The sequence below is a fragment of the Gallus gallus genome, chromosome 17 (assembly GCF_016699485.2).
Source record: "Gallus gallus isolate bGalGal1 chromosome 17, bGalGal1.mat.broiler.GRCg7b, whole genome shotgun sequence".
Taxonomy (NCBI): domain Eukaryota; kingdom Metazoa; phylum Chordata; class Aves; order Galliformes; family Phasianidae; genus Gallus; species Gallus gallus.
Genome location: NC_052548.1, coordinates 7,659,524 through 7,674,745, shown reverse-complemented (window position 1 = coordinate 7,674,745; position 15,222 = coordinate 7,659,524). Strand labels below are relative to the sequence as shown.

Sequence of the window (15,222 nt, the reverse complement as noted above, 5' to 3'; positions counted from 1 at the left end):
AATTAAAGCCTGATGGGTGTGCAGGATGGAGTGAAGGACGGAGCCCTCACTGGGCTGGGCACACTCCGGACACCATTGGCTTGCCCTGCTCATGGGCCAGCAGCCATGCACAGGGGCTGCAGTGCACCTTATGGTCGTGGCCATGTAGGGCTGACCTCACTAGGATGGCCTATGTTAATAATATAGAGAGCATGACTGCCTGAGGAAGGGGTGAGCGTGCACTTCTGCTTGCCCTCTCGCTTTGGGTTTGTGTAAATTATTGATTGTTTCTTTGTTTTAGGACCTAATTAAAGTGCATTTCAATTTCCTGCGAGCCATCGATGTCTCTATGATGTCTGGAGGAAGCAGCCTGGCTAAAGTATTTCTGGAATTCAAAGAGAGGTAAAAGGAAACACAGCCTTCAGACAACTCCAGTTTAACAAATCAGGGCTATGGGCTGTAGGACCCATTGCAGACCTCATGTGCATCTCAGCACAGCAATTTCCTATCAGTCATTCAGCAGCAAGGTACTGTCAGGCTGCTGTAGCATCACCATGTGCCTGCACTTAGATACAACATGTGGACAGAGGTGGCTGGGAGGGAATAAAGCTGGGAACATTATGTTTGTGATGGACCAGAATGGAGCAAAGCCTCCTCACCTTCATGGGCTTTAGTGCCCCAAACCTTGCAGGGGCTCGAGGGCAGGCTGTGTCCTTGCTGGAGACGTCTGTCTGGTTAGATCAAAGCAAGGGTTAGCTATAAAAAAGCCATGTCTGGCCCTGGTGCTGTCCTGCATCCATTGCACGATGAGTAAATGTAAAAGTTGCTTTCGCAAACATAATGGGTTCTGTGTTTTGGCAGCTGCAAGGAGGAGTGTCCCAGAACACAAAGATAAGGTTAATAAAAGTCTTTAATATTCTTAATACTAATCAAAGGCCTGATTCATTGTGGACTCATGCCAGGGTTTTATTTCACCGTGATTAAACCAGTGTCTAGACATAGAAATGCCACTCAGAAGTCAATAACTCCAGAAATACCATCTGCATTAATAATACACCGTAAGGTCAGATATTCCATCGCTCACAGTGCCTCTTTTAGAAAGCAAATGCTTTTGGATTAAAGACCAAAAAAAAGGGTCCGGAGAAGAATGCAAATAACTCAGAAATGCTCATAAAGCTCATTTAGGTGGTTTTGATCCCCTCATTCCTGGTGCAGCTTTGTGTACACCTGTGCTGTCCCTAGGCAGGAAACCCTTCCTGAGAGCACAGCAGGAATGGGGCAGAGCATCCCTGAGAGTTTGGCCACAGCAGAGGTGGTGCCACGCTTTGTAATGTTGAGAACTTGCTCCAGTGTCACCGAGAAGAGGACCCCAAAAGCCAGCTCTTGGGCTTGAATCATTTGGAGCAAGCTGAGCTCAGTCAACAGGGCCCTCTCCTTCCTGGGGAAAAGCCACGGGGAAGGGGGCACAGTCCCATTACAACAAAGAGATGTTGCGCAGGAGGAGAGCTCATATGGGGAGGAGCTGTTGCCCCACTGGAAGTGTCCTGCAGAGTCCTGCTGGGTCCCTGTGCTGAGGACCTTCCTCCCCATCCGATGGACCTGTGACAAAGGGCTCTCACTCCCATCCGTGTCCTCACAGATACCCCATCCAGGTGATGCACCGCTCTGCTGCTCTGCAGAGCTTTTGAAAAGGAACTGGTTCGTAACTCTGTGAAAGCTAAGGCTTTGGATTTATGCTCCCAAAGCCTCTTTGAGGCTATCCAAGTGCTGGCAAGCCAGATACTATTGTGAGTGTTCAGAGGTTGTCAAGGGGAAAAGGCAGCAGACTGATCTGTGTTGGCTGCGGGTTGGTTGGGGTGGCACAACCCATAAATCTCCTGGTTCAGTTACCGCTGGGTCTGAGTCCCGTGCTCCTGGAGCAGCACCAACCAGGGGCTGGGTTTTGTCTCCATTGAGAAGCATGGCCCTGAAATAAGGGATGAGTTCCAGCAAGTGATGGAATATGTGTCTTATCAGCAGCAATACAGTTAGCAGTGGGAAAGGGGGGGGGAAGGACCTAAACCTGTCTTGCAGGATTAATGAGCAAAATGCAGAAGGAGGGGGAATCCGCAGCAAAACTGCTCTGTTGGTGTCAGGTGTTTAGATTTATAGCCCGGGGCATCCTTATGGAGCTCTGCTGTGCTACCAAAGGCTGTCACCACCTGCTGTCACCACACCACCCGCTTCTTGCTCAGTGCACACCCTGCAAGGAGCACACAACGCACTGCTGTGCATGTGGAGCTCTGCTGGGGCACATCCAGCTGAGGGTCCCTGGGCTTCAAGGAGGGGGTTGAAGCCTCTTGTCCATGGCTAGGTGCAATAATTGCCACCGTAGCCATTCTAGGTGCTTCTGAAGGACTGTGTTCCTTGCCTTTGTGTTTGGTGAAGCATCTAGAAACCCCAGTGAGAAATGCTCTTGGGAAGTGGATTTTCATTGGATTTTTTTGGGTTTTTTTTTGTTCTTTTTACCCCCATGCCTCCCCAGGCGCAGGGAAGCTGTTTGCTCATGTGCACCCTTGCTCTGCCTTTGCAAACCACGCATGGCATAGCCGAAAATGCAGAGCATCGCCAGCAGGGAGGCATGGAACTGATGAAGACATCAGATGGATTATAGCAGGAAAAGCCCACTTGCAGCAAGGAGTGTGCTTGGGCTGCAGGGGTCAGGGCTCCCCGCTCTGTGCTTTTCACAGCACAGTCAGCAATGCATCAGGTTTCTCTGAGCCCTTGCAGTATCCTGCAAGCCCTGCGCTGTGCAGCTGAAGCTGCAACATCAGCTCAGCCCCAGCTGCAGGAGGACAGGGTGCAGGGCTGGCTGGGGCTGCACACTGGAACCCAGGAATTTGGGGATATCATCAAATCATTTGAGTCGGGAGGGACCTTTAAAGGCTCTCTGGTCCCACTCCCTGCAGTGAGCAGGGACACCCACAGCTCCACCAGGTGCTCAGAACCCCTCCAGCCTGACTTTGTTGCACCCACAAAACTGGGCCTGCAGAACCCCTTTTGCTGAGCTGCCCCGACAGCCTCCAGCCCTGCAAAAGACTTCAGCATTAAAAGTGCTGCAGTAAAAGAGTGCTAATACTTTGCTAAGAAGCGACACGGGGGAGTTGCCATTCGCCTTGTCCTCTCACCATATATACATACATAGATCTTTTATAACAGGTTCTAACTGCCAGCAAGTGTTTCCAATTACATTTGCCATTTCCCCCTCTCCAGGCTGCTGATTTACGGCAAGTACTGCAGCCACATGGAGTACGCCCAGAACACACTCAACCACCTCATCGCCAACCGGGACGACGTGCGGCAGAAGGTGGAGGTGAGCAGCTGGAGGGCACCCGGGGCACCCATTCACCCCAAAGCCCTTTTGCTTTGGGGGCAGGACAGTGCAGGCTGACCCAGATACCCTGGAAGGGGTGCACTGTTTATTCCCCGTCTCCAGTTCTGGCTTTGGTCTAGACGCTGATCTGTATTTGCTGGGCTGTCTGTGTACCTTGCCTTGCTTTCTGCAAATGCCCCCTCGACTCTTTGTGCAGCAGCCCAATTTGGGGTGAAGGCTCTGCATTCAGTGATATTTTTAAGTATCTTCTCTGGGTTTTGCATCAGCTCTGAGCCACGTGCTCTGGATGCTGCTGCAGCCTCCCCTTTGCTCTGTGCTTCTCGCTTTGCTCCTCCTGGCCCACGGAGGCCCTCGGCTAACACAGCACGGTCTCGTATTTAAATGGGTCTGGGTGAAGGCAGCAGTGCAAAACTTCATGCGATCACATTAGCTTATCTTAATGACTTAATCCTTATCAGCAAAGCCACAGCAACTGTCTGCGTGCTTGCTTCGAGCCCCTCGCAAATAAAATGCATGAGCTCGAGCCACGGAGGAGGTGAGTTAAGCTAATGTGTTTCATTTGACATTTCCCGAGGTCTGGGAGCACTGCGTGCCCTCCTAATGAGCAGTATCTCATTAAGCTGCAGTAGCTCGGCTGCATGAGACGGCTGTGCTGTAGGGCCCATCCCCTGTGAGCTCCTCCTCAATAACAGAAGCAAAACGTTACAGCCATGGGACTTCGGAGGATTCTTCTTGGGGGGGGGCTGTCATCATCCTCTCCCAGCTGTTGCACTGCTGACGTATTGATTTCTCTCCCAGGAATGCACGCTGAAGGTTCAGGATGGGAAATTTAAGCTGCAGGATCTGCTGGTGGTTCCCATGCAGAGAGTTCTGAAATACCACCTCCTGTTAAAAGTAAGCATTCCAGCTTCAGCACTTCTCTCCAGCTGCCATCCCGGTCGGTGTAGCAACTTCAGGCTTTGATGCTGGAGAGCAAAGCGTTGCCAGATGCACGGGGAGGATTTGTTCTCCCCTTTTCAAATGAAATAATCACGAGAGCTCCTCAACGCGCCGCAATATTTGTGCCGTCTCTTAAAGCACGGTGACCTGGGGTAATGCTGCACTTGTTAGCCACGAGAGGCAGTTAATGAATATAAAATAAGCTTGCATATAATCTGATTATGTGTGAAATTCCTGCCGTCAGCTCCGCGTAAGGGAGCTCGGCAGCACCAGCACGTTGGCTCCAGCCCCGTCCCGTTGCTGGCACAGCAGCTGCAGCCCTGCAGATTGATGCTGGTGCTTTCCCGTACACCCACGTGCTTTTGTGTTTCAGGAGCTGCTCAGCCACTCGTCAGACCGGCCCGAGAAGCAACAGCTGAAGGAGGCTCTGGAAGCAATGCAGGTACAGCAGACCCGTGGGTGGACAGACAGCCCAGCATCCTGGGGAAGGCAGCTCTCCGTTAGGGCACGTGTGTGTGGATGTGTGGGTTGCTGTTCGATGGGATACACCCCCTGGTGCACTCCAAGCTCACAGCAGGATCATCGTCAGCAGAATTTGGTCGGAAGATGCCCATTAAATCCAGGTTTTCTCTCTCGAGAGCATTGCAGGGTTCATCCCTGGCCTCGCTTGTTTGCTCTGAGGTCACTTTGTTTTCTACCTCTTGAGCCTCAGCTTTTTAATGACACTGCATTTCCTACAGTTACGTAACTTTGGTGACCTTTTTAGCCAATCCAAGCCCATATGTAGGTCGTTCTAGTTAGGACTGAAGGACACTGCATTCCCATTCCACTGCTGAACAGTACAGCCTCAAACAACCATGCTGGGAGTGGGAGAAGGGATTCCCTCTGGTGCCACAAACCCCCCCCTCCCCTGAAAATGTCCTTCCTGGCTGATGAGACAAAGCAGCAGACCTGGTGACAGCTGCGAAACCCTGCTTATGGCCTCGTAATGCAGCACCCACTGCTGCTGCTGCTCATAAATAAATGGATGCAGCCTCTGCTGCAGAGTCAGCATTTTTGGGAGGAAGCTGCCAATAGCCATCAGAGAGGTTTGTTTGCTTTCCTTGCCCCATCACAAAGTGCTGGGCTAGCCAGGGGGCATAGGAAGCAGAGCAGTTTGATTTTAATTGATTTGTAAACCAGGGCTTAACTTACAAGTAGTGCTCTCCATCAAGATTCCAGCCTTTCTGTCTCCTTTGCTGGCAGACATCAGTGCCCTGTGGGGTGAGCTGTGCAGGGGGTGGGTATCCACAACTGGAGCTGCCCTTCCCAAAGGGCTTCACTCCCTTTCACTTTGCATATGTCACCACTAGCACAGGGCAGGGGCAGGAGTAGCACCCAGAGGCCGCGCGTGGTGCTTGCATCGTCCCTACACCTGAGCACACAGGGCTGAACCCCAGGGGATGGGGACAACCCTACAGCCTGCATGCTGCTGCTTCAGGTCACCAGCAGTCCTGGAATTGGGTTTCCCTTTTGCACACGCGACGGTCTGCTGAGCAGGAGGGAACACCCGAGCACTGATGGAGGATGCCGACCTCCTTCCGTGAGGCTTCCACTTCTGTCGCTCTTCATAACCATCCCTGGCCTGGGTGTTTTGTGATGTTATAAGTATTGTCATTTCAATCAGTGATTATCGTCTGTGATTAACCCTTCCTGCGTTGGGAAGCTGGGGAAGGTCTCGCCTGGAGGGGGTGTCGTAAAAAATTCTGCTCTCAGATTTAATCCATGCTGACAAGGAGCTCTCGTTGAGGACGAGGAGGCAGGGAGATAAGAAAACAGGGAGATGTGGTCGGAAGGACGTAAGAAGTTGTAGTTGAAGGGCTCTTTCTCTTTGGGTCGACATTTGGGCAAGCAGAGGATTTCTTTCAGAGAAGAGCAAGCACCACAGAGTGTCTCCTTATTTTACAAAATCATCTTTGTGTGGTTGGAAATCCTCTTATAGTGCAGAGGTTTTGATGATGAAGAGTGGCTCAGAGCTCTTTGCCCGGGGGGATGGAGGGAATTAGGGTGACAGAGCTGAGGTGCTTGCTGCTGGGGCTCACAGCAGATACGTGCCATGCGTTGGGTTACTGGGTTCGTGCATTGCCCTCTTCTGGGAAATGGGAGAAACTGCAGCAGAAATGTTCCTGCAGTGCCAGCACGGCGCACCCCGAGGCGCTGGGATGCAGCCCAGAGGCGCAGGCAACCTCGATGGGTGCCAACATGGGCTCCTTTGCTTCACTTATAGTCCCTGGGCTTGTAATACAGCAGAAGTCTGTTGGGCTGCTTTTCTTCTGGAGGTGTCTGTGGGTGCAGCATCCTGTGCTGTGTGGGTTCCTGCAGAGCTGTTCCTGGTCCAGCTCCCAAACGCACACGAGGAGAAGGAGTGGGATCGCAGCCCGGCTGCTGTATGGAAGGTGTTGGTTCTATTGGGAAAATAAAAACCAACGCTCACTTTTCTTTTAAGGACTTGGCCATGTACATAAACGAGGTAAAGAGAGACAAAGAGACGTTGAAAAAGATCAGCGAATTTCAGAGCTCTATAGAAAATCTGGTAAGTTGGAGGATCCTCCTCTCGCTCCCAACTTGGATTTGATGGCTATTAACACATCTGCTTTTTTTTTTCTGTGCAATTATTGCTGAATCCGATGTGCTGCCTCACATAAGATTGCTGTGTGTTTGTATGGTCCCTGACCATTGGTAATGTTGTGGCTGTTGGTACCAAAGTGGTGGCTTTATCAAAGAAGAAAAAACAAATTGGCTGTGAAATAGAGTGGATGAAAACACTGAAAACATCCCTCCAACTTTCTCGTGTTATCAGTATAGAAGGGAATCCAAGAACTCCCCCAGAACAGGTATCTGTCTGCTATCTAATGTCAGTGTTCTGTTGGAATTAGTAAGGCAGAATGGTAGACGAGACGTTCCTGCTCTTGAAAAGCATAACAAAGCCCATCTGGAAAACGGCACATACAGTACACACCTCATCCCAAAATCTCAAGGAGGTCACAGACTCATTAAGGTTGGAAAGGACTTCTAAGATTCCCAGCCCCAACCCATCACACCGTGCCCACTGACCATGGCCCAGTGCCACATCTCTGCAGTTCTGGACCACCTCCGGGGATGGGGACTCCCCCACTTCCCTGGGCAGCCTATGTCAATGCCTGACCACTCTTCCTGAGAATGTATTTTAAGGAGAATCTCATCTTCCAAACTCCAGAGGTCTCAAACACGCAGTCCCATTGCCATGCGCCAGCCAACCTTCCGTGCCCTATCACTTGTGTGCTCATAGCCCTGAAGAAGCCCATCCATTTAATGCTCAGAGCTGCAGGCTGACAAGCTTTATCCCCCATTTGGGGTACAAAAGGGGAGGGGAGGGCTGGGCAGCTGTGGGCGCAGCTGCTCTGCAGTCACACTTTACATTGGGGTAATGCAGTTTGGGGTCTGACACCTGAGGTGCTCCAAAAGGGCTGAGGGAGGGAAGATGTTCAGCCGTGCCCACCCTGAGGGCTTCCCAAACGTATGGTGGCTTTGGGTTCTTTGAGCCTGGGCTTTGTTTGAGAACAATAAACTCCAAATTGATGATTATTTAACAGATGGAGAGAAAAGCCTGAATTTTATAGAGAAACCTGCAAAAATTCTCAAGCAGGATACGGGCCATTGCAGCCCGTGGGTTTTGAAGCAGCCGTGGTAATCCCGATCCATGTGAACAATCAGGCAGCGTGCTCCATCAGGCCATGAATGCAAATGGGGGCACCGAGCAGCTCCCTCCCTCCTGCAGCAGGTTTGATGTGTGGGAGATGAGCTGTTAACAAAGCAGTGGCTCTGTCTGCTGATGGATCCCACGCACGTTCCGCTCAGCCTTTCCTTTTGTTGCACGGGACTGGAAGTTGTGGAGTGGTTGGTGTTGTGTATACAGAGCCCACGTGGCACAGTGATGAGATGAGTGCAGGCTGTGCACACAGCTGCATACAGTATTTCTTTTTTATCTTCGTTCTCCTGACGAGTGGTGCCTCTTCACTGTGGTTTTTCCCTGTAAGCAATATGCAAGCGAGCTGCTGCGTGGGGCTCAACAATGCATGAAGGCTTTGGAGCTGAAAACCCACCTGACCAAACCATTGGGTTGGACGCCAGCCTGCCCCAAATCCCCAGTCTTGATTCAGGATGGGAATCAAAAGTAAAGAGCCCTGGCTCTGCTTTTTGTAGGAAACCCAAAATTATTGGTGGGCTTTTGCATTCTGGATCCCAAATCTTGCAAAAATTCCTGGGTCTGTGAGCCCTGCCCTGGGATGTGTGCCCTCCTGATGCCCAGGTCGGGGTCCTGCACCCGGGGAGGTTGGGTTTTGGTGTTCCTGAGCCCAGCCCTGGCTGCAGGTCTCACCCATGCATTGCTTTCCTGCAGCAAGTGAAGCTGGAGGAGTTTGGGAGGCCGAAGATAGACGGTGAGCTGAAGGTCCGCTCCATCGTGAACCACACCAAGCAGGACAGGTGAGAGAGCAGCAGCATTCTCCTGAGAGAGAAACGTGCTAGGTACATTAATCCCCAACAAAGCACGTCCCTGCTAGGGTGACGGCCAGAGGAGCTGGCTTGCAACTGCTGCTCTGTGTTGGAAGTCGTAGGAGTGCACAGTGACAGCAAGCACCATCAGTGTGAAATCACAGCACACAGAGCTGCCCCAGCTGGGGATGCTCTGCAGAGCTCTCCAAGTGCTCCCCCAGAATGGGGACCTCAGTTTGCTTGCTTAACCAGCTTGCTTGTTTGCTTGCTTTGGGCAGGTATTTATTTTTATTTGATAAAGTGGTGATCGTCTGCAAAAGGAAAGGATACAATTATGAGCTGAAAGAAATAATCGAGCTGCTCTTCCACAAGATGACCGATGACCCTATGAACAACAAGGACATTAAGAAGGTAGGTGGAGCAGAGATCAGCTCTGCCAGAGAGCATTCTGGAGCTGCTCTGGCCAGTCCTTGGGTAGCACATTCCCAGCAGCCTTTTTAAATAGAAACAGAGCTTGCAAAATACTGGAACACAAACACTGAGCTGGCAGGGCAGCCTTACAGAGAGTTGGGAAATGCTTAGGTGTACAGGGCTGGGCTTGATCCTCTGACCTCCGTCTGTGCAAAACAGCCCTGGAGAGGATGGATGGGAGGGAGGAGGGAGAGGGAGGCAAGGGGATGCCAGCCCTGCTGCCAGCTTGCCAAAATCAGCTCAATGAGTGCAGCTGCCCCCGAAGAAGCAGCATTTTGCTGGTGTCCAGCTAGCAGAGAGGCAGGGACTTGTGTGCAGGTAGATGTTGTATGGATGGGGCACATGACACTGGGTGTGAAAAGCCAGTTTTGCCACTTGGATGCTGAAGAAATGCTGCTAGCTTTGTGTTTTAATGCAATATATTTCCTCGTTGCTCTCCCATGCTTTCCAGTCTCATGGAAAAATGGTAAGCAAAGCACACAGTTTTCTCTCATGTTTTTCTGTGCAGTGTCGTAATGAGACAGGCAGAGCATATGTGTGTTGGGCAGGTCAGATGTTCCTCCTGGGCTGTCAGTTGTTGTCAGGGAGAGAGATAATGGCTGGGGAGGATCCACTGGAGCAGAAAAATCCCACTTCTCTCATCTGCCACCATAAAATCCCATTTGGCCCTAGTGCGCAGTGCAGGGCCGATTCAGGCATCATTAACTGTGATGTGCTGTAGAGATACGGAGTTGTTCTTCCTCCTTCCCTACTGTTATCCTTGCAAAGGTGCAGAGAAAAGGGGCGGGCGCTGAGAGCAGCTCTCGAGAAGTGTGAATAAAAGCTCATTGCTGCTCAGGTGCTGGGAGCACAGCAGTGTGATCGCTTCTTGTTTCCTTCTGCAGTGGTCGTACGGCTTCTACCTGATCCACCTGCAGGGAAAGCAGGGCTTCCAGTTCTTCTGCAAGACAGAGGAGATGAAGAGGAAGTGGATGGAGCAGTTTGAAATGGCAATGTGAGCACCGGGCGCGGGGCAAGGAGCATTGGGCTGCCGGGTATTGGAGAGCAGCTCTGGTAGCAAAGCTCCCATGAGCTGGCAAGGTGGGATTCCATGCAAAGAGAGGCAGGGCCCAGCATGAAGGCATCCACCCAAGTGTTTGCCCCAAAGCCTGTTTCCAAACCTTGACCGAAATGCAAACAGCCCCCATGGTGAGTGGCCATGAGCACAGAACGGGTGATAGGGGCAGGTCAGTAACCCCACTCCTTCCTGCAGGTCCAACATAAAGCCAGAGAAAGCCAATGCAAACCACCACAGCTTCCAGATGTACACGTTTGAAAAGACCACCAACTGCAAAGCATGCAAGATGTTCCTAAGGTGAGCCGTGCACTTCTTGCTGTTCTGCATTTGCAAACAGACAGGGATAGGGGCTGAACTAACACCTTGTGACCTCCTTTTGCACAGAGGAACGTTCTACCAGGGCTATCTCTGCCCAAAATGTGGAGCTGGTGCTCACAAAGAGTGCCTGGAAATCATTCCTCCCTGCAAGATGGGTGAGTTACTTGGCCCCGTCAGCAGCTTATGGCATTGAGGTTAATGGATGTGAATGATCCCGAAGTTCTTCCCCCTAAAGTGCTATCAGCTGCTTGTTAACACCTAAAAAACATCTGATGATACTGTCAACCGCCTCCCAGGGCTGCAGCTCAGAGGGGCTGGTGGTTTCATAAGCAAATGAACTGACCAAACCACCAAAAATCAAGGAGAGATCCCTGGCTTCAAACTAACCCCGGCTCTCCTGTGGTGACCCAGCGCAGCGCTGGTGCTCTGTGCCGTGGGGGGTTTTCATGGAGCAGCATCAGAGGGGCTGTGTTTGGGGATGGAATGGGGAAGAAGTCTCAGAGCTTGGTGCAAGTGAGGAATCCGTGCCCAGGGCTGATCCCCTCCCACCGAGTGTGGAGCTGAGGGGTGACCCCACGGCCCTCCTTGGTCAGGTGTCGATGCTGCTTTATGGATCCTCATGGCATCAAGAGAAGCAGAGAATGGGTTTGCTGCCTGATAAACTAACAGCCACTTTCAACATTTCTCTTGCAGGTTCTTCAGCAGACCAGGTACGTTGTTTGAGGACCCTTTCCCCACATCCCTCCCTGTGTCCTTTCCTGGCCTGGTGCTCAGCTCGTGGTGGGGCACTGGCAGAGGTCTCAGGGGTCCCAGTAATTGGGGGCAGGACCAGAGACTGATGGCTAAAAGTGGCCCAGTCTGCATGGCACCGTGGACTTCAGAAGGTGCCAGCACCCAGCAGAGCCAGGGAGGTTTCCTATCCTGATGTTTTCAGATTGGGAGTGCTAGGACTGCTGCATCCTCATGGGAATTTTTCCTCTCTCTTTGCAGGACTTGCTGAGTGCCGGACCTGGTAAGGGCACTGCTGCATTGCAAGAGGGCATCTTGGTTGCAGCTGGAGGTGTCATAGAGGCTTGAGCACATGGGATGTGGGGAAGGCTCCTTTTGAGACTGGAAATAAGTGCTGATTGCTGCAGGAATGGGATGGGATGCCCAGAGCTCTCCTCCTGTTCCCCGAGGCTTTTGCACTGCCTCTCAATAACTCCCTGCTCAGACAGAGGAGTGCACAGACAGCTTCTTCTAAAGCAAGCCACACTCTGCCTGGCAGATCAGCTTGGTAGTGATGGTACATCTCTATGCCCACACATGATGAGCAGCTTGGTAGTGATGGAACATGCCCATGCCCATGCATGATGCGCTGCCCTCTGGTGGGAACCTGAGTCACTGTGGTTGCTGCAACCTCATCTGTATATTTCTTTTATTTGGTCGGAGTGCTGGGCTGCCCTGCCTTCTATCTCGAAGAAGAAGGAACAATTTGTTTTTGTGCTTTTCCTGTCGAAAGGAAAACCAGGCCTGGCAAAAAGAAACCGAATCAGATCACTGGTTTGGAAACGCAGCACGGTGCTCCCAGTGGGTGGGGAGAGGCAGCTGGCAGCAGAGGTGGGGAAGCAATCTGAAGACAAACACAGTAGTTGTAGAGCACTCTGGGTAGTTCTATTTAATGCGTGATTAATTAAAAAACAACTGGACTTTGGCTGCAAACCACTGGGGTGGAGAGGTGCTTTCCGGGCCCCGCTGATGCCCAGCACAGAGCACATGGTTGCAGGCATTTTGCTGATCCCTTTCATTTTCATGCTTTCTGCCCCAAATTCCTGCCTGCTGCCGCCATTAGATTTGCGGTTCACAGGTCAAGGAGCAGCAGGAGGTGGGAGGTTATTGCCGTTTTGCTTTTCCTTAGCAGGGATGAAACTGCTTTGCATCTCCCCCAGGTCCTAAAATGGTGGCAGTGCAGAACTACCACGGGAACCCTGCGCCGCCTGGCAAGCCGGTGCTGACGTTCCAAATCGGAGACGTGATTGAGCTGCTGAGGGGAGACCCCGACTCGCCATGGTGGGAGGTGAGGGTCCTTCCCTTGGGGAGCTGCTGGCATGTCTTGTGCCGTTGTCATCTGCATTGTCCCTTTCCTTTGTCACATCTTCTATAGTGCGGGGACGGGCTGGGGCTGCACGGTGCTTGGGTTGGTCCTCATGCCTATATTGCTCCTCTGTGCACCCTGCTGATCCCCAGCTCTGTGCTCTGCAGGGGCGGCTGCTGCAGACCAAGAAGTCGGGTTATTTCCCCAGCTCGTCTGTAAAGCCCTGTCCCGTGGATGCCAGGGTACGTGTGTGGCTTTGGGTCTGTTGAGGGGGGTTCCTGCTGCATTCCGGGGGGTATGAGATGCCCTGAAGGGCCTTTGGCTCTCCCCAATCCTTTTTCGCTACATGCAGCAGTGCTGCCAGCTTACTTCCCAATTTAAAAAAGGCTTAAATAAAGGAAAAAAGCACAGCACATTCATCCACAGCTCCTTTGGGTGGGGAGGCTGAGGGAGAAGCACTCGTCCTTAACACTGCCCTGCACCACCAGAGCTGGTGGCTGTGAAGCTGCCTGGCAGGCAGAACCCCTCCCATGGATAGGAGCACCTCGTTAAGTGCAGGGCAGTAACGAGCAGTGCTCTCTTTGCAGCCTCCCAACAGTCGTCCACCGTCGCGGGAGATCGACTATACGGTGTACCCATGGTGAGTTGCACTGGGATGTGTCAGCTTTGGTTTTAATTCCTGCTTTGTCATCAACCTGTGCCAACACAGAGCTGTGGGCGCACCTCAGTGTCCAGGCATTGTAACCCATGGTGCCCATGGGGATTTCATCGTTGAGAAAGTGACTTGGGAAGGGAAGATGCAAGTTCTGCCTTGGCAGGAGAGGTTTTGCTTCCCTTTTCCCTTGCCTCTTCCCACTGGCACCATCTAGGATTTCAAGTTCATGAGTCTAAATTACCATGAGTCCTAGTTATTCCAGCTCCCATTGAAGCCTCCTTCCTCTGGGGACCAATTCCCAGCCAGTGGGGTTTTCTAGGCCCCCTGGAAACACAGGGGACTTAGAATCAGAGAACCATTTGAGTCAGAAGGATCCTTTAAGGGTCATCTGGTGCTACTCCCTGCACTGAACCGGGACACCTACAGCTCCTCTATGGTGCTCAAGGTCCACCCTGGCCTCAGCCTGTCCTCGTAGGGGATGTTCCATCGCTTGGAATGCCCTTCAAACTGCATAGCCCATTGCTCTTTATTCAGTGGCAGTGGCTGATTCTGCCTCTGAATTATTGGATCCGTTTCTCTACTCTCCCAACCTTCACACCTTTCATAAGAGAGATGCACCTTTTTGCCTAAAATACACCAGAGCTTGAAGGAAGCCGAATCCTAGCTCAGGAAACAGCCTGGAGAGGCAGCTGTCCCCAAGGAGGGCGGGATGCTCAGCCCCTCTGGCTCAGGTTTGCAGGGAACATGGAGCGGCAGCAGACGGACAACCTGCTGAAGGCCCACGTCAGCGGCACCTACCTGATCCGCGAGCGGCCGGCCGAGGCTGAGCGCTTTGCCATCAGCATCAAGTGAGTGCAGCCTTGTAGGGCACACGGAGCATGACCCCACAGCACGAGCATGCCTTTTGCTGAGCGCCTTTGCGTCCCGTCATAGGTTCAACGAAGAAGTGAAGCACATCAAGGTGGTGGAGAAGGACAACTGGATCCACATCACAGAAGCCAAGAAGTTTGAAAGCTTGTTGGTACGTCCTTGAAGGCCCTTTGGGCACATTGTGGGTCGACGCCGGTCCTGCAGAGCATCTCCCAGCCATGTCCCCCCGTGCTTTGCAGGAGTTGGTGGAGTACTACCAGAACCATTCGCTGAAGGAGAGCTTCAAGCAGCTGGACACGACGCTCAAGTACCCATACAAGTCACGGGAACGCTCTACCTCCAGGACCTTCACCCGCTCTCCAGGTAGGACCCATCTCAGCCTCAGTGCTGCGCTCCCAATGGGAAACCTCACCCGTTCTGTGGGGCGTGGGCTCGGTGTGAATGGGGACCCGCAGCCTCCCGGCAGCTCTTTGCTGCCTTCCCCCCTTGAGCTGCCCTGCCGTGCTCAGCAGAGATTTGCTGAGCGCGAAGAGATGCGTGGCAGCTTTGGTTGGGTGCATTGTGGCTGTCCTGCCCACGTCAGCTTGTGTGTGGGGGTCTGGTTCCTGTGTCCCTGGTGGGATCTGAATCCCAGAGGGAGTCCTTTAATGGGGCTGATGGGGGAAATGGAAAATCTGAGCCAAAAAGCGAGAAAAAAAAACTGAAGGAAATCAGAGCAAATGGAGAGCAAAATGTGTGCTGTTGCAAAGCATTCGGGTTTGTCTCAAAGGCCGAGAGCAGAAATTGGGGAAAAAATTATTTTAAAACCTTTTCCATGATATATTATAGAAGTGCTACCAATGGAAAGCAGTTCTTAACAGTTGATCAGACACCTTTTCCAGCTGTGTACAGCCCTGTGCCCTGGGCCGTGGCTGCACCTGCCATGGCTGTCCCAGTTCTGAGCGTGTGAGCTCTGCATGCATTGCCCTCTATTT

General features: G+C 52.2%; 1 protein-coding gene across 4 annotated transcripts in view; it reads left to right on the top strand.

Moving 5' to 3' along the window:
* Positions 1 to 15,222, top strand: part of VAV2 (vav guanine nucleotide exchange factor 2) — a 100,370-nt gene that overhangs the window by 80,011 nt on the left and 5,137 nt on the right. For 3 of the 4 annotated variants that reach the window (NM_204142.2, XM_046901615.1, XM_046901614.1), the window contains 18 exons: positions 281 to 381; positions 3,232 to 3,331; positions 4,151 to 4,246; positions 4,665 to 4,733; positions 6,777 to 6,863; positions 8,709 to 8,794; positions 9,082 to 9,214; positions 10,159 to 10,268; positions 10,527 to 10,628; positions 10,716 to 10,804; positions 11,343 to 11,359; positions 11,640 to 11,661; positions 12,578 to 12,705; positions 12,891 to 12,965; positions 13,311 to 13,363; positions 14,110 to 14,226; positions 14,312 to 14,399; positions 14,488 to 14,611. In NM_204142.2, the coding sequence (NP_989473.2) occupies positions 281 to 381; positions 3,232 to 3,331; positions 4,151 to 4,246; positions 4,665 to 4,733; positions 6,777 to 6,863; positions 8,709 to 8,794; positions 9,082 to 9,214; positions 10,159 to 10,268; positions 10,527 to 10,628; positions 10,716 to 10,804; positions 11,343 to 11,359; positions 11,640 to 11,661; positions 12,578 to 12,705; positions 12,891 to 12,965; positions 13,311 to 13,363; positions 14,110 to 14,226; positions 14,312 to 14,399; positions 14,488 to 14,611 (1,597 nt within the window). Of the gene's footprint in view, positions 1 to 280; positions 382 to 3,231; positions 3,332 to 4,150; positions 4,247 to 4,664; positions 4,734 to 6,776; positions 6,864 to 8,708; positions 8,795 to 9,081; positions 9,215 to 9,725; positions 9,741 to 10,158; positions 10,269 to 10,526; positions 10,629 to 10,715; positions 10,805 to 11,342; positions 11,360 to 11,639; positions 11,662 to 12,577; positions 12,706 to 12,890; positions 12,966 to 13,310; positions 13,364 to 14,109; positions 14,227 to 14,311; positions 14,400 to 14,487; positions 14,612 to 15,222 lie in introns of all 4 variants that reach the window. The other variant, XM_046901616.1, reaches the window with a different exon arrangement.